Raw genomic sequence first — 25072 nt, 5'->3', positions numbered from 1 at the left:
CCCCTCTTGCCCCTCCACCTGCCAATTCTCCCCAGACCCCTCCTGCCTCTCAGCCCTCCCCAGACCCCTTCCACCTGTCAATCTTCCCCAGACACCTCCTACCTCTCAGCCCTCCCCAGACCCCCTTGCCCCTCCACCTGCCAATCCTCCTCAGACCCCTCCTGCCTCTGAGCCCTCCCCAGACCACCCTTGCCCCTCCACCTGTCAATCCTCCTCAGACCCCTCCTGCCTCTGAGCCCTCCCCATACCCCCTTGCCCCTCCACCTGCCAATCCTCCTCAGACCCCTCCTGCCTCTGAGCCCTCCCCAGACCCCCTTGCCCCTCCACCTGCCAATCCTCCTCAGACCCCTCCTGCCACTGAGCCCTCCCCAGACCCCCCTTGCCCCTCCACCTGCCAGCCATCCCCAGACCCCTCCTGCCTCTGAGCCCTCCCCAGACCCCCCTTTGCCCCTCCACATGCCAATCCTCCAGAGACCCCTCCTGCCTCTGAGCCCCCCCGACCCCCTTGCCCCCCTACCTGCCAATCCTCCCCAGATCCCTGCTGCCTTTCAAGTCTCCCCAGACCTCCCCTTGCCCCTCCACCTGCCATCCCTCCTCAGACCTGCCCCCCCAGCCCCAGCTTTCTAGAGCCCATTGTATTTATTTGCACAAGAAGCTTTGTTTCTAGTAAAAAGCATAATCCACATTAAGCCAGCAAATCCATATAGCATATACCACAACATGTTAACAATTACCTCCTGAGACATTATTTGCTAAACAGATGTATGCAACAATAAATACCATAATTTCTTTAGCAAAGGGCAATGGAAACAGATGTAATTAGCCAAATTATTACAAAAATTATAAAATTGTCAGTGATCAAAAAACATAAAACAAATGATACACAAACAGTCTTGCAAAACAGAATCTGGCACATCTATGAGTTACAGACCAGAACCAAACTCCCAAATCAGCCTACGGTTAATTCCTCTTCTCCCTCCTCCAGTTTTTAATCTCCATTTAAAAATATGGCTCAAACGTATGTACCCTTAAGCACCCCATCTTTATTTTATTTGTCACATTTTTATACTACTTTTTAATAATTATTTTTTATTAACGCAAAAAAGCGATAAAGAAAAGAGGGGGGAAAGGGGGACAAACAGATATAAAACTGTGTGCTACAAGGATTATTAAAACATGAAATACCAGAGTCATGACCCTTATGGATATTGAAATAGCTGTTGAATATTTTTCCAGAATAAGCAACACTTACAAAGTTCTAACCTATTTCTACCTGTTATTCTACTAATAATAAAGAGAGAGAGAAAACAATTAACATTAACACTGCTTATTACTTAATATAACTGATTATCACCACCTTTGATAGCCTTAAAATAAAGTATTATTAAGAGTTCTAACCTATTTCTACTCCATATTTTCATTAACGCTTTACATAACTGTAAATTGCTGTAATTGATTTTTTGCCAATGTTTATAAAATCTATTATCTTTATATCACTAATTATTTTACAATCGAGTTATCAAATATATCACAATACAATCGTTTTCAAATCTGCAGAACTAAAGCATCTTATAAATTTTATCCGTTATAAGCAAAGTATTTTCCCCATTTCTCTTCAAATTCAATTTTGCCATCACACATATTCTGACATTTTGTCCTTCCAAGTTTCCCTGGTTGGGCATTCTCCTTCTTTCCATTTGTTTGCCATTACCACTCTTGCCACCGTCAGCAAATATCGAAATAGTTCATGTAATGTTCTGTCCACATCACCTGGTTTAATTCCCAACAGCATGGTCTGGAGTTTCATAGCAAAGTTAATTTTTAAAATCTTCTGAATCTCAGCATGTATTTCTTTCCAAAATTTCTTACTTTTTTTACATGTCCACCCCATATGAAAGAAGGAACCATCTGCGTCCTTACATTTCCAGCATAACCCTACATATTTCTTGTCCATTTTTAAAATATCTTTTGGTGTAATGTACCATCTAAAAAACATATCAATTTTCTCTAAGTGTAGCTGTAAATTTTATGCCCTTAATCCATAAATTTTCCCATTGTTGAAATGTTATTTCTTCTCCAAAATTTTGCATCCATTTTATCATACAAGTTTTAACTTGTTCTGTTTTGGTATCGTATTGAAGTAAAAGTTTGTAAATGTGTCCCAGAAAGTGATTCTTTTTCTGCGTGATTATCTTCTCAGAATCAGTAAGATCCCTCAATTGACCTCTATAATCCTTGAGAGCTTCCTTTAGTCTGGAGACCGCCTGGAGATATGTCAGCCGTTGTATTTTCTTTCCTTCGTCGCAAATTTCATGCCATGATTTTATCTTTCCTTGAGAATTTATCATATCTTGATAAGTTATAAAGTCAATACTTATATACTGCTTTTTAAGCATAAACGGACTTCCAAAGGGACTCACAGGAATCAAGTTCTAACACTGACAAAAAAATTCAATGAAACAGATTCCGCACACGTTGGATAATGCACTTCTGATCCTCTTTATAGATCATTTGGAATTGATTTTTTCGTGTGCGGAACAAAAAATCCACCTCAAACGATTGATAAAGTGCATTGAAAGTGCATTATCCAACGTGTGCGGAATCAGCCATTATCTGGGAAAGGTATTCTGGTATTGAAACCAGGTGCCTTGGATGCTTCCTCCTGTCCCTCTACGAGATCCTACCAATAGCCATTGCATGCTAGAGGATTTCCATGCTTGAGCCAGGTCCAGGCCATGTAGGGGGGGCAACATCCAAGTGACACTGGCCAGAAGCACAGTGAAGATCTCGGGCTTCCATGATGCTTCTGTTATGGCCAATTACTTCTCCATACAAACTGAGAGTACACCCCAGAATTCTCAGCAAGATTTTAGGGGTTCTAGCCCACTCTCTCAAGTTATGCATGCAGCAGAATGAGGTGAGCAGAGGTGGTTCCAGATGTTGAGGGGTCCTGAGCAAAGTTCCTTCTGTGCCTCCATCTTCACTAACTAGCTCAGTCCTCTTTCCATCCATCACCCAGCTGGAACAAGTGGGGAGTTATTAGCAGTGTAAACTGCTGCCCACCCCTCAAGCTGGCCATGTAGATGAAGAGGGCAGGAGAGCAAGAAGCAGCTGCTCCAAGCTATCACCATGGACTGCTGCCCACTTAGGAGTGTGTCCCACCATGACCAACTGACTAATAACAAATCAAAGCCATAGCATAAATATTTCATCATGTTGATATCAGTAAAAAAGGTAAAGGTAGTCCCCCTGTGCAAGCACTGAGTCATTGCTGACCCATGGGGGGACATTGCATCACGACATTTTCTTGGCAGACTTTTGTTAGGGTGTGGTTTGCCATTGACTTCTCTAGTCATCTACACTTTACTCCCAGGAAACTGGGTACTCATTTTACTGACATCGGAAGGATGGAAGGCTGAGTCAACCTTGAGCTGGCTATTTGAACCCGGCTTCCGCCAGGATTGAACTCAGGTTCTGAGTAGAGCTTGGGCTGCAGTACTGCAGCTTACCACTCTGCACCATGGGGCTCTGTGTTTATACCAGTACTCAAGATATATCACAGAGACTCTAAGGTCACAAATGCATAATATAATTTATATCAATAGTCAGTGGATGCAACCTCCATACAGTCTTATAAAAATGATGGTGTAAAGTGTAAGGTGTCAACAAATATGTAAGCAGTGATCAAATACACATAAAATTTTAGATAGTCAATACAAAATACATCCTTAATAAATAACATTCATTTCAAAACCCTGAGTTGTACAGTCTTTAAGGTAAGTCTATAGTGTTTGTTTCTTTTTCAGGAGAGGAAAAACCCCACGGCCACCACTCAATGAGGAGCTGGCTAGCTTCCTTGTTTCAAAGAGTCTTTGTCAAGAACATGTCATGTAAAGATGTATTCTCCCAAACTGCAAGGATTACCAAACACAATTGCATGCCTCTACAAGTCAATTATTAAAACGATAAAGTAATGAATCTAACATATTCAAAGCATTCACGTGTATCTCTCAGTGTAAATAATTCATCCAATAATTATCCATGACCACCTTAGTAGCTTGTTGCTAGTTAATGATGATTATATACCCATTACCATAGGGTAGACCCACTGAGACTCCTTAAGGACCTGACTACTGCAACACACTCTATATGGTGCTCCCCTTGAAGATGCTGGGGAAATTTTGGTTGAAAATACAGCAGCAAGAGTCCTTTCAGATGGTATATAAACTCACTGACTCACTCGCTTCTCCTCAGAGAGAGAGGGAAGAGGACAAGGTAGTGAGACAGCAAGGGTGGTAGAGGCAACTTGTCGGCCTCGGGTGATGAATCCTCCCAGGGCACTGGGTCCCTTGCAACTGTCCTGAGCTCTGCATATTTACTATTCTCCCCAGCATTTGCCACCAATTTACACTTGCAAGTCAAACACTTGATAAGGGTAGCATCAAGTGGTGACTTGCATGTGAGAATGAGCTTTCATAGACCAGGATTCCGTATTATCCAGAACACCAACGCTGCTTAGTGTAGTCTGTTTTTCTAATCTGCAGGAAGAATCAAGTGACAGGTGGACATGAGTTCAAAGGAGGCATGCTTTTTAGGGACCAAGAGAAACAAATAAGCCATTCCCGTGTGATCCAGAGGCCAAGGAAGCCCATTTCATTGTAGAATTAAAATGTAAAGTCCTCCCCACTATCAACACAGCGGACTGCTTTATTTTTAGCTACCCTGCCACAGTGTTTTTGACAAATTAACTAACAAATATCTTTCATTTCAAAATTAAGTGGCAATTAACAAAGTTGTTATATCTGCTATGAATACAAAGATCCCAGCGTTCTGTAACAAACTACTTATTCGTTCCAAAAGAGGATAAGCTGGAATATAGAGACAAGACAGACGTAGCACTAGTAATACTTGCACTACAGGTCGGCAAGTGCAAGTTTGGGGGCCACAGACAGACCCAGAGAGACCATGCCTGCTCCCACCTCCTCCTGCTTTGTCGACCTAGAGGCAAGTGCACTGCAGAAAAAGTAGCATCCGTGGCAAAAGAATATCCTGGCAGTGGCAAGGGGGACAGTGTGCAAGCATTCAGTGGCCATGGTCCAGCATCCTCACCAGTTCTCTCTACAGTCCCCCAAGATAACTAGCAGCTAACAAGGGCTTGGCAATCTCAATTTCAAGCTAAGCAACTACATTGGAGCAGTAGATGGTACACAACATTTATACCCGATGTCTGACTTTCACAGACTGGGTAGAATGTCATTCATTCGTTCCCTCAAAATCTGGCTGGCTGTTCTACTGCTGTTTCCCATCTTTCTATAAGATGCAGGGTATTTTTAAAACAACTGTACTAGATCATACTTTATGTCTGACAGCACCATCTTGATGCAACCTGTTTTACTCCTTATCTATTGAACATACAAAGTTGCCTTCTACTGGGTCAGATACCTGGTCCATCTTGCCCAGTGCTGCGTCCTCCAACAGCCAGCAGCTGTCAAAGTTATGAGGCAGAGAACCTTTAGCAAATTTTAATACCTAAAAACTTTGAAAACCAATTTGGAGGTGCCAGGTGTGACAGATGAGGAAAAGTTCTTCCCTTTTTGTTACCCAAATAAGTCTCCTTAATTAGTTGGGGGAATTAGCATTAAATTAGATAAGCAAGAGGGGGTAACTAGGAATCTCCACCGATGTATACAGGGATTGTTCCTTTAGAGAACTCTCAAATAAATTAGGCAGACGTTCAACAGGAAAGGTTTTTTTTTAATTAAGAGAAATAAAAGGCAAACATGAAAACCATACACAGTGCACATACAAGGCTAACTAGGAAAAACAGGGAGGAAAATGGGAAGTAGTTAGGAAGAATGATAATTACCAGTCCTGAAGAAGGAGGGGACCATGGGAATAGCAGCAAAATGACCAGCCTTTTACTGGGAAGGAGAAGGCTCAAGCAAACTTGAGGGTGGGTGTATGGATCCAGGACGCACGCACACTGAGCAAATGGCTGGACAGCCCAATTATAGGGCAAAACATAACCTGGAAGAAAACTAACATCTTTGCCCCAAAACAATGGCCAAATGGTTTGTCCGGAGCTAGGACAATAACTTGGGAAAGGTCTGATATGACTATCTGGGATGAGATTGCTTTCTGGGGTACGGAGGACTGACAGTTAGTCATTCCCCCTATGCCTCATGGCTTGGTAACTTTCCAGTTGCCAGGCCAGCCAGCATCTGCTCTGTCTGGGGCCAGGCAGTGTCTAGGACTTATGGCAAGGGGGTTATGTGTAAAGAAGGGGGTCGGACGGCTAGCACTTTCTGTCAGTCACCAAGCAACTGTTTGCCCGTTTGGTGTGTGGACAGTCAATAAGGGCCTATGGATGGCTGAAAAACCAGGGGTGGGGGAGTGGGAGAAAAAGCTGTCTGCTTATATCAGAAAGGGTCTGAGCCTTCAGAAAGTGAGACTGGAGGAATCCTGACTCAAAGTGTTAAGTTAGAGAGAACCGGTCTCAGAGTTTATCTTGGGTGAAAGCAGGCTAAACAGAGTTTGTGATCATAGGGGGTAGGCTGCAAATCCTTTCTCAGGAGACTTTGGATGTCTGAAAGCCTGTCTTCTGTGAGAAAGCTGGGTAGCATAGTAACTATGTGAAGAAGAGACTGTAGCTGTCTCAGGGGTCAGGGCCCAGTCTCTGAGGGAAAATGACAAAAGATTTGTGGTTTCTGGAGATGCTCACTTTCACACTGTAAGAATCATGAGGTTGAGGAAAGGCCAATATTCACCTCAAGAATAAAAATTTAGGGATTAACTGTTCTGTGTACCCAAGAGAAGACAATAGAAATGTTATAAGCGAATGAGTCCAGCAAACATTGTGTGTTACCTGTAGTTAGTTTAAAGCCAGTTTGGTGTAGTGGTTAAGAGCACAGGACTCTAATCTGGAGAGCCGGGTTTGATTCCCCACTCCTCCACTTGAAGCCACAGTTCTCGTGAGCTCTCTCAGCCCCACCCACCTCACAGGGTGTTTTGTTGTGGGGATAATAAATGACACACTTTGTAAACTGCTCTGAGTGGGCATTAAGTTGTCCTGAAGGGTGGTATATAAATCAGTTGTTGTTGTTATTATACGCCTCTTTCCTGGACATCCTTATTTATCCTATCCCCAGCAGTGAATAAAAGTTAATGTTTTTTATCCTGTTTTCCCAGCGGCTCATATGAAATAACTGCATTTGAGAGTTTTAGGTGGGTAGCCGTGTTGGTCTGCAGTAGAACTGCAGGATTTGAGTCCCAGGGCACCTTAGAGACCAACACTTACATAGAAGACCACTCAGCAAGAGGCTGGGGTAGAGACTACTCTGGTGAGAACTACACAGCATGCTACCTTTTCTTTACATACAGAGCACCACAGGTTCAATTCCCAACCTCTCTGGCTCAAAGGCTCAGGTAGTCAGTGCTGTGAAAGACTTCTGCTGAGACAATGGGGAGTCTCTAATAGAGCAGACAATGCTGACCTTGTTTGACTGATGGTCTGACTTGGTACTAAGCGTGTTCATGTATGTGATTCAGGAGATTGGGGTACGTTTGGACATGGCATATGGGCCATGGAGTTTTGAGTGGTTTTTGTAGCATGGCTACCCTTCCTCCCACCCCTCCAAGAAGCCCATTGCTGTGCACCATTAGAGAAGCAGGGAGTAGCACAGGCCTGACTCAGCGCCATAACCAGTCTCCTTGCCAAGTGTGCCACAAGTACGGCTGCCAAGTCCCTCTCCTCCCCCACCGGGAGGGTAGGGTCCCCGGCATTTACCTCATATCAGGTACGAGGTATCCTTTGCATGTGTGCAAGGCATGTGCGTACCCCAGAGCTGATACAGTGACATCACCTCCGGATGTGACATCGCCACACCTCCAGGAAGCGAGTGCATGGCACGTGTTCCCTGCGTGCCAGCCGGTAGTGAGCAACCTCCGGGGGCTTGCTACCTGCCACCAATCGCTGGGTGATCAGCGGGCAGGGGGGCAAATCCCTGCGAGTTTGCCAAACACCGGCAGGCACTTGGGAACCCTAGCCACAAGCCCCGACTCATTGCAGCTCTTCTGCCATGAGTTGGCTCCTTAGATCTTAAACAAAAGGTGGCACAATATTTTGCTAATCACTTTAAATCTTTTTTGTTAAAAAAGCCAGTAATAAAATATCTTGTTAGCAGGGTTTAAAGTGAATTAAAATTCTCACTAGTACTGTGGGGGAACGATTCAAGGCAAAAGATGGGAGGCACCTAGGGTTGCTAGGACCCTCTATCTTCCCACTGGGAGGGTTGGAGACCCGGCACTTACCATGTGCTGGCAGCATGCTGATCTTCACATGCGCACACTCCAGAGCTGGTGTGATGATGTGACTTCCGGAAGTGACATCACACCAGCTGTGAGTGCTCCCACACTCTGCATGGGGACAATTCGGCCTGTTCGGGGCCCAAATTGGCCCCTAATGAAGCGTGGAAATGCTCCTCCAGGCAGCGCAATTACATCACTTCTGGAAGTGACATCGCCGTGCCGGTTGGGGGCGCCTGTTCCTGAGGTGCCTGCTGGTGGCAGGCAACCTCTGGGAGCTTGCCCCCTCCTGCCAATCGCTGAGTGATCGGTGGACAAGGGAGCAAATTCCCAGGAGTTTATCCACCGCCGGCAGGCACCTGGGAACCCTAGTCAGGCACTACTTTGCTCACTTCCTTATCAGTACTTTGAATTGGCCCATTACCTGCTTCTTTTCACCAGTGTTTGTGAAAGCACTCTGGCCCTTTGCAGACGCCCTTTGTCCAGGTGTCAGTTTTTAATTTGGTTTTAACCACAGTGGGAGCACACTGCATACTTTAAAGAAAGCCCTTTCCCTTCTCAAAAGAGCTCTCTGCTCGACTTTTACTCGTGGATAAGGATAAAAGAATTTTATACCTTGAGAAGCATTACCACCCAGGTGCCAATGTTTGAAATTAGGCTTGCCAACCTACAGGTGGGGCCTAGAAGATCTCCCGAGATTGTAACTGATCTCTGGGGGACAAAGATCAGTTTCCCCTGGAGAAAATGGCTGCTTTGGAGGGAAGACCCTACAGCATTATCCCCACTGAGCTCCCTCCCTTCCCCAAAACCCACCCTCCCCAGGGTACATCCCCATATTTCCAGGGCCTTCCCAGCCCAGAGTTGGCAACCCTATGAAAATAAATGCATGTTCCATAATGTGCAACACATCTCGTTGCACCCTTACTCGCGTTTAAACAGACCCGAAGAACTCACTTCCAAGTATGCTCAGCTCTGCACCCGTTTCCAGAAAACCCGCTTAGGTGGGATTCCCAGAGCAAAACTGTCGTTCGCGTCTCCAGCCTCAAACCCATTTCCTTGAAAGCAAGAGGGCAAACTTCAGCATACTGGTTGGGGCGCGATTCTTAAATGATTTCTGCTAAACACGTTTCGATGGAGGCTGCCATTGTACGTGAGCCTGGGGGAAGCCGACAGGGCAGGCCCAAATTTACTGTTTTTGAAAAGGAAGCTGCACCTATCCATTGCGATCTGGCGAAAAGCGAAGGGGACGGGCGGAGAAGCGGCCTGCAGCGCTGGTTTCGTGGCCTGCCATAATGCCGACCTCAGTCCCCCAGGGAGGCCAAGCTGCCCCCGCCGTTCCCGTGGTGAGAGAAAGACGAGGCCCCGCATTTCCCCCGCTGCGGCCTCCCCCTGCGAAGCTACACCCGTCCTCCTCTCCACCCCCTTGCCGAGGGAAGGCAGGCAGGAAGGTGCCAGGGCAGCCATGTTGCTGGTGGCGCTGGGAAGAGAAAGGCTCCCACCGCCTGCCTCGGGTAACTTTCAGGGAAGTTTCAGCTCCGGGCTGCTGCAAAGCGAGCGCAGCGCCCGAGGAGGCCAGGCGCCCGGGCGGCTGGCCAAGCGCCTTTGCATTCTCTCCGGTGCTTTGCACCCAAGGGCGGTATTCGGATCCAGCGCTCCCCCAGCCAAAAAGCAAGCGCGGCAAAGGCCGGCGCAGCAGCCACTGCGCCGCCTTCTCCATTGGGCCAGGGAGGTGGGGGGGGTATTCAAGAAGAGCCTTAAGGGCCGCTCGTTTACGCACACGGCGTAAGCCTGGCGACTGCCCTGGATGTGCGCGCGAGCGTCTCTCTCGCGCTAAGAGTCCAGCTCCGCCTCTCGTCCGAGCCCCACAACCAGCCCCTTCCCCGCTCCGGCCCGGCGCTCCCATTGGCCGAGGCTCGCATCAGTCAGAGGCCGGACCCATCTCGCGCTCTCCATTCATGCAGTTTGGTTGAGTGTTGGTGTATTTTACTGTTTGCAATAAAGAGGGGGGAATATATATTTTTGGGGGGTGTTCGGTTTCTACTGCAATTAAATTTCGGTCTTTTATATAGCGTTGAAACGAGGGATTTTGTTTTTGTTTAATTTGAAAACAAAGCCTTTCCCAAAAGGGTTTGTTTGGTGTTTTTAATTTTGCGCGTGGTGCTTTTCCTTTTTTTTGGAACGCTTTTGGGGGAGGGGTAGCTTCATTAAATCTCTTTGAAATAGACATCAATCTTTCTTCTTTTGCAAGCAGCTATTCAGGTTCAACTATGCCCAAAAGAAAGGTAAGCGAAGAAACAAAAATATTGGAGGGAGGGAGAGGAATGGAGGAAGAAGAGTGGTGGTGGGGGGGATAAAATGTCTTGATTTGCGCGCGCGCGCGCTCCGTGTGTAGTTGTGTGTGTGTGTGTGTTTGCATTTTAATATGTCGGTGCGTGCCTTGAAGTGGAGCTGATGCTGATGGGAGAGCGGCTTGGAGAAGGCGACTGGGGCGAGCAGAGCTCGAGCGGAGTTGAGTTTGGGCTGTTTTGTTTGGCGAGCGAAGGCTGCTGGCAAGCTGGCTCCATGCTGGATTACACACAGCCATCGCGCCCGCCCGCCCGCCCGCCGCGGGTGCCCCTCCGGAGACCGAGGGGGCGAGGCGCGGAAGCCTTGCCGCCTTCCCCCGCTCGCCCCAAAGAAACCCGGCAGGTTGCTTCCCGCAGCCTTTACGGTCCTCTGCAGGGGGCTTGGCGGGGGCTTCCTTGCGAGGGTTGGATCCAGCCCGGGGCTCTTTCTGCTGCGTTTGCCTTTGTTCTTTTTTTGTGTGTGTCCTTCCTCCTACTTCTTGTCATACCAGATGGTTGTGCAATGGTGATTCGGAGCCATTAGGCGGCGCAGAGTTTTGAAATTGCCCTTGCGGGGGGGGGGGGCCTTGCGAGCCAGGGATTTCCGACCAGGCTGAATAGAACGGGGGGAGTGGGGGGTGGAGGAGAGGGGCTTCGCCCTCAACGTCTTTCCCGCAAATAAACTATTTCTTGTCCTGTACAAAAAGGCGAGGGGGTGCCTTACCCCCCCCTCTTCTAACCCCCCCCCAACCCGAGAGATTAATCCATCTGTAGTTTCATTCGTGAAGCAGGGATTGCTTGAAAAACTAAACCTGCAAAGATCCAGTTTGCAGAGAGATTTGGCGCTGTACCTGTGTGCAAAGCGAGGCTTATGCAATGCTGTTTTACCCTCCCCCGTTTCTCTCCTAGGGCTGCCAACCTCCAGGTGTGACCTGGGGATTTCGCAGAATTGCAACTGATCTCGACTTCAAAGTTCAGTTCCCCTGGAGAAAATGCTTTGGAGGGTGGACTCTGTGGAGGTCCCTCCGCTCCCCAACTCCCACCAGCCCCCCCCCCCCAAATTTCCAAGAATTTCCCAACCCGGAGCTGAGAACCCCAATGCCCCCCCCCCATCCCAGTCTCATCTAATTCACTTCTGTTGCCTCCTCTCTGGGTCATGTCTCCCCTGTCTAAAGTGAGGAGGAACGTCCTTGCCAAAGAAAAAATCCCTTTTATAGCGACCTTCTTGCAAGTAATTTGGCGGGAACTCTTTTTTTTTTTTTTAAGGCTGGGGCGACTTTTGACGCAAGGACGTAAAACAAAACAAATTGGCTGCTGGGGCATTCTGGGAATTGTAGTCTTTGCTCTGGGAGTTTGGAGGTCAGCTTACAACTTTCTGAAGGCAGCAGAATTTCAGTCGTGAGTGGGAAAAGCAGGATTCTTTGTTATTTTTGCAAACATTTTGCAGAACTTTGTAATGACAGAAATGACTTCTGTTAGGCAAAGCACAAAGGGTAGATGAGGAACTGCAAAGATCTGGCTTGCACAATAAGAAATACAATCCATCAGTGGCCAGCCCTGAGTTCTTGAGTTTGTTTTACTTGGTCACCCCTTGAGTTGCATGCAGACCGAACTGGCAACGGCATTCCATGCTAGATCGGAACATAAGGATGAAAACCATGGCTAACCGTGTCTTGGCCAATATCTTAGACCCCTAGAGAGTTGTTTGCACGTTTGACATTTTAAGGGGAAATAACACAAATGCAAATACTTATTTTTTGTATGTGCTTTATTTTTTAAAAAAAAAAATAGGCTGCAGCTGAAGGTGAGGTAAAGGAGGAGGTAAGTTTGTTTATGTGATATCATTATAAAACATTCATCCTTGCTCTTCTCCCCTCCCTGTTAAAGGAGATTACTCGATCTATTATTTATTCACAAATTGCTTAAAAATCTGCAACAAGCCATTGCTGGGACGGGTTCTAAAACTTTTGGGTACAGGTAGTCAGTCAGACGGACCGTCGTCCAGCGAATTATAAGTGTTCTTAAATATTGTTGATTTGAGTGAAAACACCTTAAGCCAGAACATACTTCTTCCCTAGTGAAGTCAGTGGGAACTACAATGTCAATCTTAGCTGTGTGTATGCAGAAGGAAACCCCACAGACTCCAGTGGACTTTGCTCTTTTGGAAATACGTTGAGGATTGGAGTCATGAAAGTGTTTAACTTTGACTGCATGGTGCTTTATATGTTTTACTGGAATTTAATCAAATATGCCCGGAATTTGGAATCATGGACTTGCAATCTGCAGAATGGTAGGGGGACAATTATGATGGTCCGCCCCAGGAAGCTGATGGATCCAAAAGGGTTCCTGACGTCTCTTGGAGACCTGAGGATTATGGAGATGCCCCAGGCGGTGGACATCATTACTCCCAAGTGCCCCCTCTTCTTCCATGGAGTGTGGAATCCTCCTTGGTTTGCTGAGAAGCTTTGGATGATGAAACAGGCAGAGGGTTAGAGCGCAAGTGGAGGAAAACTTCAAGTGAATGTGACTGAACGCAAGTGAGAGCACATTATTGTGCCTGCTCTGGCGGTGGTGGCAGCGAAGCATGCATACTTTTCTGCCACCATTGCATCGCCACAACGTCAACTGGCTGATCTTTTCCGAGTCGTAAAAGGGCTTTCTTTCAAGCTCTACAGGATATTGACCTGGAAAGTAAACACGCCTGCTGTGATTCCTTTGCAATATATTTTGCAGATAAAATTGCTCACAGCTGCCGGTGACGCCACAGTTGGACTGGTTCAATCTCAGGATATTATTGGAGTGCAGTCAGGTCTTTGTTGTATGGATGACTTTCATTTGGTGAGGCCTGATGAAGTGCACGAGCTGCTTCGAAGTGTGAGGCCCACCGTGTCCAGCCTTGCCCCTTGCCCCTCATGGCTGCTAGTACCATGCCAGGCTGGGTTGGTTGACTGGGTCCAGGAGGTAAATGCATCTCTGTAGGAGGGTGTAGATCCAGCCACTCTGAAAGAGGCCATTATAAAGACCCCTCCTGAAGAAGGCACCCCTGGACCCAAATAACCTAAACAATTACTGGCCAGTGGCTAATATTGGACAAAGTGCTCAAGCAGATGGTAGCTACACAACTTCAGGTAATTTTGGAGGAGACGGATTATCTAGGCCAATTTCATTCTGGATTCAGGCCTGGCTTTGGGATGAAAAGGGCCTTGGTCGGCCTGACTCATGACCTTCACTGGGGAGAGTGATAGGAGAAGCGTGTCCATGTTGATTCTTCTGGCCCTCTCGGTGGCTTTCAACGACATCAACCATGGCACCCTGCTGGAGAGTTGGGGGCACTCTGCTTCAGTGGTTCCACTCTTCATTGACTCCAGAAGGTGGTATGGGGGGACTGTTGCTTGGCCCAGTGGCATTTATGCTATGAGGTCCCACAGCGTTCCACCTTATCCCCTGTGGTATTGAACACCTGTCTAAGACAGCTGAGAGAAGTTATCCAGGAAGTTGGAGTGAAGTGCCACCAGTATGCAGATGACACCGAGCTCTGTGCCTCCTTCACAGCTAGACAAAGTGGGTTTGTGGAAGTCTTAAATAGGTGCTTGGAGAAGGTAATGGGATGGATGAGGGCCAATAAACTGAAGCTCAGTCCAGATAAGACTGAGATTCTGTTGGTCAATGAAGAAGCTGCTTGGGAACTACAAAGCCAGCCTGTCTGGGAGGGTGTTGCGCTCCCACTGAAGGAACAGGTTGGGGGTTCTACTGGATCCTTCAGTTGGAGGCTTGCGTAGCCTCCATGTCATGTAGCACCTTTTTCCAGCTCCAGCTGGTTTGCCAGCTGTGGCTGTTCCTCGAAAAGCGTGACCTGGCCGTAGTGATTTGTGCTCTAATTGCATCCGTTAGCTTCCTGTAATGCGCCCTACATGAGGCTGCCTTGGCAATGGTTTAGAAACTCCACCTTTTAAAATGGTTTAAAATGTGGCAGCCAGGCTGGTGTCAGGGATCGGTTACAGGGATTGTATCACCCCTGTGCTGAAAGATCTGCACTGGTTACCCGTCGGTTTCTGGGAACCATTCAAAGTGCTAGTTCTTACCTTTAAGGCCCTAAACGGCTTGGAGCCAGGGTACCTGAAGAACTGTCTCCTTCCATACTATCCAGTCTGCCAATTAAGCTCTGCCTCTCAAGCCCTGCTCTCTGTGCCCCTGTCTTTAGAGGTGAGGCAGGTGGCAACGAGAGAGAGGGAATTTTCTGTGGTGGCACTTTGCCTTTGGAATGCCTCCCTCTTGAAGCTCACCTGGTGCCTCCTTTACTTGCTTTTTGGCACCAGGCTTAAAAACGTATCTTTCCCCATAGGTTTAATTTGGAGTTTTACCTAATCAGCTTTTTAATGGTCGTCTTCTGTTTCGGGGATAGTTTTTTATGCTGTTTTATCCAATGGCTTGTTTTAATACTGTAGTTTTTAATTGTAAGCCACCTCGAACAGAACTCTGAAGAGGCGGCATAGAAGTATTCTAAATAAACAAATATATTCCTTTACTGATCTGGTTCTAATGGAATTGACTTACAGTTTGTCTTTCCTTTGTGCAGCCAAAGAGACGATCGGCTAGGTTATCTGCAGTGAGTAGCTCTCCCAGTTCTTTTCTTCAATGTTAATGTTTCCACTATGTGCTGATGTTTTGAGAGCCTTCGTGCTAGTAGGTTCTAATCAGAGAATCTTATCTTGGAAAGTGCTTTGGGAGGGTGCAGCCTCATGTTGTAGAGCAGAAGTTCCCGGTCCAGATCTCATCTCAGCTGTGACCTTAGAAGGTGACCTTGGGACAGAAACACACATTTCAAGGAACGCTATGCAGCTGCTAAAAACGGCAACTCCACATCAAGCCCCCCCCCCCTTCTTAATATCTAGTACAATTTGTTCCATGTTGTCGTATCTTTATGCTTGTGCATCCCCTGTGAAATCGAGGAAGAAAAACGTATGACATGATAGCATCAGGACATATGAAGTAAGTGTAGTTAGACTTCATGGACGGGGAGGAAGAAGGTGGTAGAGGACTTTAAGTCCTGATTGTAGCCTTTTGGACTTTGTAATGTGTTCCATTCTTAGGCAAGCCACTCAGCCTCCGTTCCCCATCTGCAATGCGGGGATAATAATACTGATTCAATTTACAGAGTTGTTGGGGCAAGTATAGAGATAAAGTATTTGTAGCAGTATAGAAATATTCTATTATTATTCCAGTGATATCTTCATGGCTGGCATTGTCAAAAGTGGGATAGAATTCTGCAAACAGTTTACAAATCTGTGTTCTGAATTATGCCATGATGCTCATTTGCGACCACAAAATTCTCCAGTTGGCAAAACTGTGGTGCATTTACATTGCTAAGTTGAGCCCAAGATTTATTGTGGCAATCCCTGAAGTGGTGTCCATGGATGCCAAGGTGCCCACCTAAATGTTTTCTGGCACCATTCCCTCCTGGCTTTCATGATCATTTCTCTTTACCACTTTCTTTATCGTGTACATACTTTCTCTTTTCAACTGTTTCTTGTGCGCTCCTCATATTCCCCCTTTCTCTGTTCTTCTTTCTCGCTTCACCTCTGTACCTTAACATTTACCACCACCCCCCATGCCATTTCTTTGCCTAGCACCTGCCACATCTGCAGTGCCTTAACACATACAACACACCAGATAACATCCATTGTACATAGGCTTACGGACTTCCCAGTATCACTGATCCTGCAGAGACTTGCACTTAGTAACTGAGGCCACCCACAACAATTTATTCAATGAGCACAGGCAATGTACACTATTACCTGAAAATGTTCTGTGCTCCTTATAAAAGCCGAAATCTTCCCTTTTCCCTTGTGAACATTTCCCTGCATTTAAGCCTCATTTTTTAAAAAATGTGTAAGAGGGAGTTATGGTTGGGGCAGCCATTTTGCAATACCAGCCACTAGCTTTTCTCAAAATTCTAGAAGAGCTCACGGGATGAATGGAATTTGGAACTGACTGCAGAAAGAGTAAGAATATAGTTCAAAGGGTACTTTGTTTGACCAAGACTTGTTGAATATAGTGGATGTTAAAGAGGAACACACCTACTCTTGCACAATTTTCATTCATTTCATTTGGACTGGGATCTGAATTATGCTTGGGTCTATATTCGGTACTTAAAGAAAATGACTGTTTGCATACACCATTCCTCATGCATCTGTTTGCTTCTCTCATAGAAACCTGCTCCACCTAAACCAGAGCCAAAGCCAAAAAAGGCAGCACCCAAGGTAAAAAAAAAATTAAATAAATGCTGAAGACCATATATATATATATATATATATATATATATATATATATATATTTTAAAAAAAATAACTCTATGCCAGCGCTGTGCTTTTTCATCCATACATTCATTCATTCTTTTCCAGAAAAATATTTGGTAATGGTTAAAATAAACATCCTTTTTTTAAAAGATCCGTTCTTTGATTCTTTTAAATATATTCTTGTAATTGCTCAAAGCCGTGGTGATTTCTGTAGTGTAAATCCCAACTAAAACAAAGCTCAAGTATATTTTGATTGTAGACACTCTTTATTTTGTCTATGACAGTCAGTGTGATGAAGTGGTTCGAGTTTCAGACTAAGATCCAAGAGAACCAGGTTTGAATCCACACTCTGCCATGGAAGCTGACTGGGTGACCTTGGCCAGTCACATATCCTAACCTACCTTACAGGGTTGTTTTGAGGATAAATGGGGAAGGGAAAACCACTGATGCCACATTGAATTTCTGAAAGGAATAGTGGAATAAAATGTACTATCTAGATCAGTGGCCTTCAACTTTGTAGTCCCAACTCCTAAGGGCTGCCTTTAACCCTTACGGGACCTATGAAGCTGGAAGCACCTGAAATCACAGCTGTGATTTGACATGTGGATGGGAGCCAGAGTTCTGATGAATTCAAGGCCAGGATAGGGAGCAGCAAATCACTCTGAGGTATAGTGCTGGAAGGAACAAGCCAAGGATTGCATTCAAGTGGAATCCCATCCACTGCTGAGTGACCATGCCGTAACTGTCCTGCTGTTCTTCCTAGTGTGTTTGCAAAGAGAGGTGGGAGGTGACATGCCCTTACTCTCTGTGCATGTACACTTAAAGCAAGTCCTTCCTGTTGGCAGAGTGCCTGTGCAGCTGTTAGGACGTTGACCTAATTAAAAGTAATGAAAGCTTTGTTAATGGAACTAACAAACTGATGGGAAGGAAGAAATAAACAAGCTTCTTCGCTAGTTGAGAGAGTTCTAAAAAGTTTTAAGAGTAGCATTCTGCAGACAGATTAGGAGAAAACCCTTTATTAGAAAGAAGGTACTCCCTCTGAAGTCCTGTCTAATTAGAGCTTGATACCCCCTGCAGGCATTTTTTTCTTCTTTGTACACAAGACTTTGCTCTACTCCAACACTTCCAAAAAAGAACAAAAATACGATGGATGTATTGGGGCTCAGGATACTCTGAAGTACCCACGAGGCTGAAGGCCACTGATCTAGATAGGTTCCATGTGAAATGGGGGTGAGGGTCCGTTGCCAGTTTCAGCTAGCAGAGCTGCAGAATTAATTTCATGTGTTTATTTTGAAATTAATATGCCTTTTTGCTGAATTCCAAGTCCAGCTGAAGCTGCCAACCAGTTATATTTAGTCAGTGAGTTGGGCTGCAAAGCCAGTATAATTAGATAGCGGTTGAGCTTTTTATATTTTTCTGCAAGTTTGGGGATTACCCTAGGTTTGTAGAAACAGACTCTAGCCCTTGCTGGTCTGTGTGCATAGTTTCTTTTTTTAAAAAAACCTATATGGAAAGGCCACCCATTACAAATATACACACCCTGAGATAACCGGGAATTTGTTTACACAACAAGTAATTTAACAGCGGCTGAGGCAAACTCAAGTGCCTGTATAAGATGCTAAGTAATCGTATAGCATGGGCATTATCTTAGGCAGTAGAAAAGAGCAAGAGTCCAATAGCACATGTAAGACTAACAAGATGTGTGGTCGAGTATGAGCTTTTGTGAGTCGCTGCTCACTTCTTCAGATACCAATTATCTTAGGTATGAGAGATCCCAGTTCTTTTCTATAGTCAGAGGTGGCAGTATACATCTAGCTAACAGCTTGAGCCATCTGCAGTGTAGGTTATCCATGTAGGTTATCTTGAGCAGTAAGGAGGAAAACAATCCTAAGTAATAAGGGAAAAATAAGGGTGGCGCTTGGGGAGAGAGTGTCATCTCGTAGGCCACTGGTATGTGGTGTGCCACAGGAAGCGATACTCTCTCCATTATTATTTAATATCTATATGCGCCCCCTCGCCCGGCTGGTGCGGAGTTTCGGGCTTGGGTGTCACCAATACACGGATGACACCCAGCTTTATCTGTTGTTGGACAGGCGGCCAGGATCGGCCCCTGATGCCCTGGAGCGTGCTTTTGAGGCTGTGGCTGGTTGGTTGAGACAAAGTCGGCTGAAATTGAATGCCACAAAGATGGAGGTCCTGTATGTGGGTCGTGGGGAGATGGCTTTGGGACCCCGGCTTCCTACACTTGATGGGGCAGCACTTACACTGGCCCCGAGAGTTAGGAGCCTGGGGGTGATTCTGGATTCCTCCCTGAAGATGGAGGACCAGATCACTGCAGTTGCCAGGTCTTCCTTTTATTATCTTCGGCAGGCCAGGCAGCTTGCCCCTTATTTGTCTTCCCGTGACTTGACTACAGTGGTACAAGCAATGGTCACCTCTAGGTTGGATTACTGTAACGCGCTCTACGCTGGGCTTCCCATGGGCCTGATCCGGCGGTTACAGCTGGTACAGAATGCAGCAGCGCGGGTCATTGCTGGAGCACCGGTGTGGGAGCATATTACACCGGTGCTACGCCAGCTGCATTGGCTGCCAGTGGAGTACCGAATCAGGTTCAAGGTTTTGGTGTTAACCTACAAAGCCCTACGTGGACTGGGACCGACGTATCTGAGGGACCGTCTCTCACCATATGAGCCCCGGAGGACTCTCCGCTCTGGTGGAAAACATCTTTTAAGTGTCCCTGGCCCTAGGGAGGCCCGCCTGGCGTCAACCAGGGCCAGGGCCTTTTCGGTCCTGGCCCCAACCTGGTGGAATGCTCTGTCTTGCGAGACAAGGGCCCGGCAAGATTTGCTGGCATTTTGCCGGGCCTGTAAGACAGAGATATTCTGCCAGGCATATGGCTGACGCCGGGCAGTGCCCCCCCCCCGTGAAGGGGGGGTTAAACCCTCGCCCCTATGCAAACACAGAGGCATGTATGAACCACTATGCAGCATGAACTGTAATATTTAATGTTTTTAAATGTATTATTTAATGTTTTTAAATGTTTTTAATGGTGTTTGTATTTGTTATCCGCCCTGAGCCTGCGAAAGCGGGGAGGGCGGAATATAAATATAATAAATTAAATTAAATTAAAAGTAGACATGGAAGAGCCCACAGAAACAGTTTTTACTTCACTGGAGTTCTGGTTTGTGTGTGTGTGTAAAGTGCTGTCCAGTCGCAGCTGATTAATGGCTGGCAACCCCATAGGGTTTTCAAGGCAAGAGACAAATCAAAGGCAAACCCCACAGGATTTTCAAGGCAAAGACGATCAACTTCTGCATAGCAGCTCTGGACTTCCTCGGCGGTTTCCCATCCAAGTACTAATCAAGGCCAACCCAGCTTAGCTTGCGAGATCTGATGAGATCAGGTTAGCCAGGGCCATTCAGGTCAGGTGTCCTGGTTTAGTCCTCCTTATTCTGAAATTAATACATTCATCCTAATTCAAATATACATCATAGCATGTGTGTGTACGACGGCTGGCTGCAGCAACCTCTTTCCTGCAGGGTGTGGTGTGTCTGCAGTTCGCTCTTAAAGAGACTGCTCTTCCCTTTTTGTGTTCAGGAAGTAGATCAAGGTATTTTTGTTCTGCGTAGACCTTTGGCATCTGATTAACACGATTGCCCTGATCTTCACTGTTAGTTACCTTAAAATACTCTTTTAAGAATGTACTGTATCTATACCTTTGCATGAGCTGCTTTGACTCTTGTTTCATGTAAAAGTCTATTGTTTCTGCTGCGCTGGAGATATTGCAACTTGCAAAAAGCCTGCTGGAAAAATACAAAAAAATCCCATGGACCATTCAACAGATGTTTCGATGTTGTGTTTTCTTCTTTCTGGCTTACACTTTGGAGTCACATAGCTATGATGCAGGGAGGGAGATCCATGTGTAATTATTCAGAAATCTTCCAGTTTACATGTAAAAATAGTGTGCGGGGATATTAATCAGAAATGGTACTCATGGGAGCACTCTTTTGCTTTAAAAATTTTTTCCCCATCCTGGATCTTATACAAGAAATGATCATGGCTGGATAGGAAGTGAAAAAGAACAGGGAGGGAGGGGCAGGGATTACTTCCTTCCATAATCCCAACCCTTCCCTTATTTCACACGTCAGTGGGTATTGTGGCTGTCTTGGCCCATTGCATTCAGTTCAGTTTGTTTGCTTCAAGTCACAGGTTGTCACATAACACTCATTGCTGCAGGCGGGGCTATATGCAAGAATGCACCCTCCCAAGTAACCTGACTTCAAGCATGTACAGTGTTTTAAGGGCGGGACCATAGCTCAATGGCAGAGTATCTGCCTGGCATGCAGAAGGTTGCATGTTCAGTCCCTGGCATCTCCGATTTAAAAGGACCAGGCCGTAGGTGATGTGAAAGACCTCTGCCTGAGACCCTGGAGAGCTGCTGCCAGTCCGAGCAGGCGATACTGACCTTGATAAGACAGAGTCTGACTCAGTTTACCTTAACTGAATTTGATGAACTAATGGTCTGATTCAGTATAAGGCAACTTCATATGTGTTAGAGACCCAAAGCACAATATATAATTCCTTCAGGTTTGTTATATAATGGACTTAAAATAAATTATTACTTTGACAAGGAAACCAAGGGGCTGCACATGCTCCTCTCTGATCCCTGCCCCAGCCCCCGCTATAGGAAAAAGCCCATTCGTATTGGAATCAGACTGTAAATAGTGTAGGTTGGCAAGGGTTTCATTCTGTGCTGCACTCCATTTGGGTATAGACCATAGTTGATCTTAAAAAAAAAAATCTTGACTTTTAAATATGCTGGTGGCAATGTCTGAAAATGAAGCAGAGTAAATGTTCTCTCAATAGGCAGGTATAAATTCTTGCAAGCACCTTTGCAATTCAGTCAGTCTTGTACCAGTGGGAGAAATTGGCACATTGAACATTTCTGTATCCAGGTAGAATCTCAGCTTATATTTAATGGTTAAACAAATATCTCAGAAAAAATTGTCTCTTTTGTTAAGAGGAGTTTAAAAATATATATATTTGCTTTTTCTTTAATGTAGCGGATGTAGCCGTGGTACTTTAAAAGGGAGTTGCTATTAACCAAGCAGAAATGTTTATTATTATTATTTAAATTTGCACTTTGCAGCACAAAACGTCTTTATTTAGATTGCAGATTGTGTCGCTGCATTACTTGAGGGGTAGAGCCTTGATCTTAGAGACGGATTGACACTAAAATGCAATCTACTGTTTTCCATTTCTTTAATGGGATTGCTCTCGCAGAAAGAAAAAGGAGCAAATGATAAAAAGGAGGACAAAAAGGTAGCAAAAGGGAAGAAGGGAGCCAAAGGAAAAGATGAAACTAAGCAAGAAGATGCTAAAGAAGAAAACCACTCTGAGAACGGGGATACCAAAACTAACGAGGTAGAGTATATGGCAGCTGTATGTTGCAGAAGAGTGAGTCCTCAGAACTGCATTTAATACATAGTACACCTCTCCAGAAACCTGAGAGGTACACAGATTGCAGCTGGACTTGATATGTGGCTGTTATTTGTGGCTGCCCTATGTTCTCTAAGCACCTGGTTTTCATGGATGAGGGGGGATTGTGTCTCCTGCTGACATTAGGCAAGAGCATTCGTGACGTCCTCCGCACCCCTTCTCCCCAAAGTATCTGGAGTGGACAACTTGGATAAGGGGGAGGGATTTTGTGTTGTACAGGAGTTGCAGATAGTCACTAGCGAAATTTGTGGCTGTCAGTGGATATCTGGCACAGAAATGTGTGGAACTCTGCAACGACGGTACTATTTTAGTATACAGGGATGCTGTATTTGATGCCGTCCCATGTTTTTTAAAAAAGGCCACACATGCGGAAAGCTAGCATGTTAGGTAGAGGGTTCCAGCAGGCTCCCTGAGGTACTAGGTTTCCTTGCAGAGAGATTGTGATGTGGATAAGAATTAAAAAGCATTCATTTCCCCACATAAAACACTGCATTGTTGTTTTACTGAACATTTGAAATGTCACTTAAGTGTGATGGAACATTTCAGAATTGCAGGCCTTGCAGAATTAAAGAAGCCTGCTGGAGAAGGGTGGACCTCCGTTTTATGTAATGTTGTGGGGGGCAGTTCTTCCCCTCCGAAATAAAATAAGTGGGAGGGGGAGGGTTAAGCCCTTTTTAATATGATCTGCTGTAGTGGAAAGAATATCTTAAGGCAGAAAAACAAGCTGAGTCTTTCCAGCCTCTTTATCAAGGCTTTTCTATGTTTTGCATATATGTAAATACACTTGGCACTTAAGTGACACAGTAATAGATGGTGAGTTGACCTGTGTTTTCTCTGTCTTTTTCAGTTGTGTGAATTTGAAGGTGTAATGTGAATATTTCTGCTATTGTTTCAAAAGGGTTGAATTTAGTATTGTGTACAGAATTTAAAAGCATGAGCAGGGGAGAAACAAGTTTCTGGAGGCAAGAGGACATTGTGGAATTGGTAATCCATGGATGCAAGGATTATGGATCTTTCCACATTCCCCTCCGCGTAGCAGCCGTTTATGACCCTGGGAAAGTTCGTTCCTAGGATCATGGAACCCAGGTCACCTAATAGCCATTTGGGTCAGGAGGCTGTAGTGGTGAGCTACTCTGACAGAAGGGGCCATTTCATCCCGTTTCCCCACTGCAGCGACCTGTCCCAGGAATAACATTTCTTGGGGTTAAGGACTGCTAGGAGGAGGAGAAGGTGGGAAGAATCCACCAATGGATCTCTGGATCCAACCCAGATACACGTTTCTCACTTCAGAACTGTGTGTTTTTACTAAAGATAGAAGCTTGCAGTCTTTTTAATAAAATGGGATGTTTCCTGCTGGTAAAAAATATATTTTTTTTCTTCTCGTATCCTGATAGGCACCAGCTGCTGAAGTATCTGATGATAAGGAAGCCAAGTCCGAGTAGCAACCGTTGCCCTGTTCATTTCCATCATACGGTATCCATACCTCCATACTGTATTGTCAAGAGAGGAATATTTTTATCAACTATTTTATAAATGCAGGTTTTTTTAGCATGAATTTAATCATGGAACATCTTCATCTCGGTTACTTGGGACTTAAAACAAACAAAAAATCTTTTGTTTTTAAATTTTTGTGATTGTCATAGTTTGTATGGTACCTGGAAAGAATCAGTGGTGGTAGCTATTGACTTCTGTCAGTATATAATCCCTTTGTGTGTAAGTCAGGCAGACTTTCAGATTTTAATTTCACCCTTGTTACGTGTTGTACGGTTTCTTAACGTGGGGAGGTCTCCAAAAATACACACACATACACAAAATAATTGCGTCAGACATTCCGGTGGTTCTGTGGGTTGCTTTTATAAAGAAGGTGAGATATTTTCATGAAAAATCCTAAGAAGCTGGAAATCTTGTTGTATCCCAAATGTAGTTTTATTTTGTCACATTTTGGAGAAGAAGAATAATGCGGGGTGGGGGGAAGCGTAATCGTGTTTTTAAATGAAATACAAAAAATTCTTTTAGAAAAAAAAGGGGCAGGTTGGCTGAATAAACCCACTGTTAGGAATTTTGCTGGATTTATCTTAATAAAAAAAAGACTCCTCGAAAGAAGCATTGCAGGTTTGTTTGCTTATGTGGTAGTGACTTATTTCTGTACTTGGGATGTCTGCACCTCTTGCAGTGGGAGGAGGAGGTGGTGGGGTGAGCTGTCCTGTTGGAATCAGACAGGATTGACGTTTGGGCTTGTCTCCTTGCTACGGAAGGGGCAACAATTTTAGGACTGTATCCTGTTGTTTACCAGTAGTTCTGAGACTGCCCCTTTCTGCTCACAAAACAGCTTGGTCATGGGTTGGAACACTACTTGTACCACCCTAGTTATGGTCCTGAATACTGGAGGGGGGGTGTTCAAGCATTTACATTTGTAGATGGACCCTTTATCAGGTGGGCTCAGTCCTGGGTACAAGAGCCCCGTGGCACAGAGTGGTAAGCTGCAGTACTGCAGTCCAAGCTCTGCTCACGACCTGAGTTCGATCCCAGCGGAAGCTGGGTTCAGGTAGCCAGCTCAAGGTTGACTCAGCCTTCCATCCTTCCAAGGTCGGTAAAATTAGTACCCAGTTTCCTGGGGTAAAGTGTAGATGACTGGGGAAGGCAACGGGA

At 45.5% G+C, this 25072-nt stretch overlaps 1 protein-coding gene across 4 annotated transcripts; it reads left to right on the top strand.

The window, feature by feature from the left end:
- Positions 1-9736: 9736 nt before the first annotated feature.
- On the top strand, positions 9737-24539 carry HMGN5 (high mobility group nucleosome binding domain 5). 4 transcript variants are annotated; one of them, XM_054996338.1, is made up of 7 exons: positions 9737-9815; positions 10556-10586; positions 12420-12449; positions 15205-15234; positions 16838-16888; positions 22208-22348; positions 23818-24539. In XM_054996338.1, the coding sequence occupies exons 2-7, from the start codon at positions 10572-10574 to the stop codon at positions 23863-23865; spliced, it is 315 nt and encodes a 104-aa protein (XP_054852313.1). In that variant the 5' UTR covers positions 9737-9815; positions 10556-10571; the 3' UTR covers positions 23866-24539. The 4 variants fall into 4 exon arrangements, with proteins under 4 accessions (XP_054852313.1, XP_054852314.1, XP_054852312.1 ...); XM_054996339.1 differs by lacking the exon at positions 9737-9815 and adding an exon at positions 10159-10269; XM_054996337.1 differs by lacking the exon at positions 9737-9815 and adding an exon at positions 10159-10276.
- Positions 24540-25072: the final 533 nt, after the last annotated feature.

Source organism: Eublepharis macularius, chromosome 13 (genome assembly GCF_028583425.1).
Source record: "Eublepharis macularius isolate TG4126 chromosome 13, MPM_Emac_v1.0, whole genome shotgun sequence".
In the NCBI taxonomy this organism is placed as follows: Eukaryota; Metazoa; Chordata; class Lepidosauria; order Squamata; family Eublepharidae; genus Eublepharis; species Eublepharis macularius.
Note: the sequence above shows the minus strand (reverse complement) of the source record. Positions and strands in the feature narration are given on the sequence as shown.

What these genes read in the sequence shown, in the direction of transcription:
- HMGN5 (XM_054996336.1), top strand. Translation starts at nt 10,756, where the DNA reads ATGCTGATGGGAGAGCGGCTTGGAGAAGGCGACTGGGGCGAGCAGAGC. An exon ending in GATCGGCTAGGTTATCTGCA is followed by an intron (nt 15,235 to 16,837) that starts GTGAGTAGCTCT and finishes CTTCTCTCATAG; the next exon opens with AAACCTGCTCCACCTAAACC. An exon ending in GGGATACCAAAACTAACGAG is followed by an intron (nt 22,349 to 23,817) that starts GTAGAGTATATG and finishes GTATCCTGATAG; the next exon opens with GCACCAGCTGCTGAAGTATC.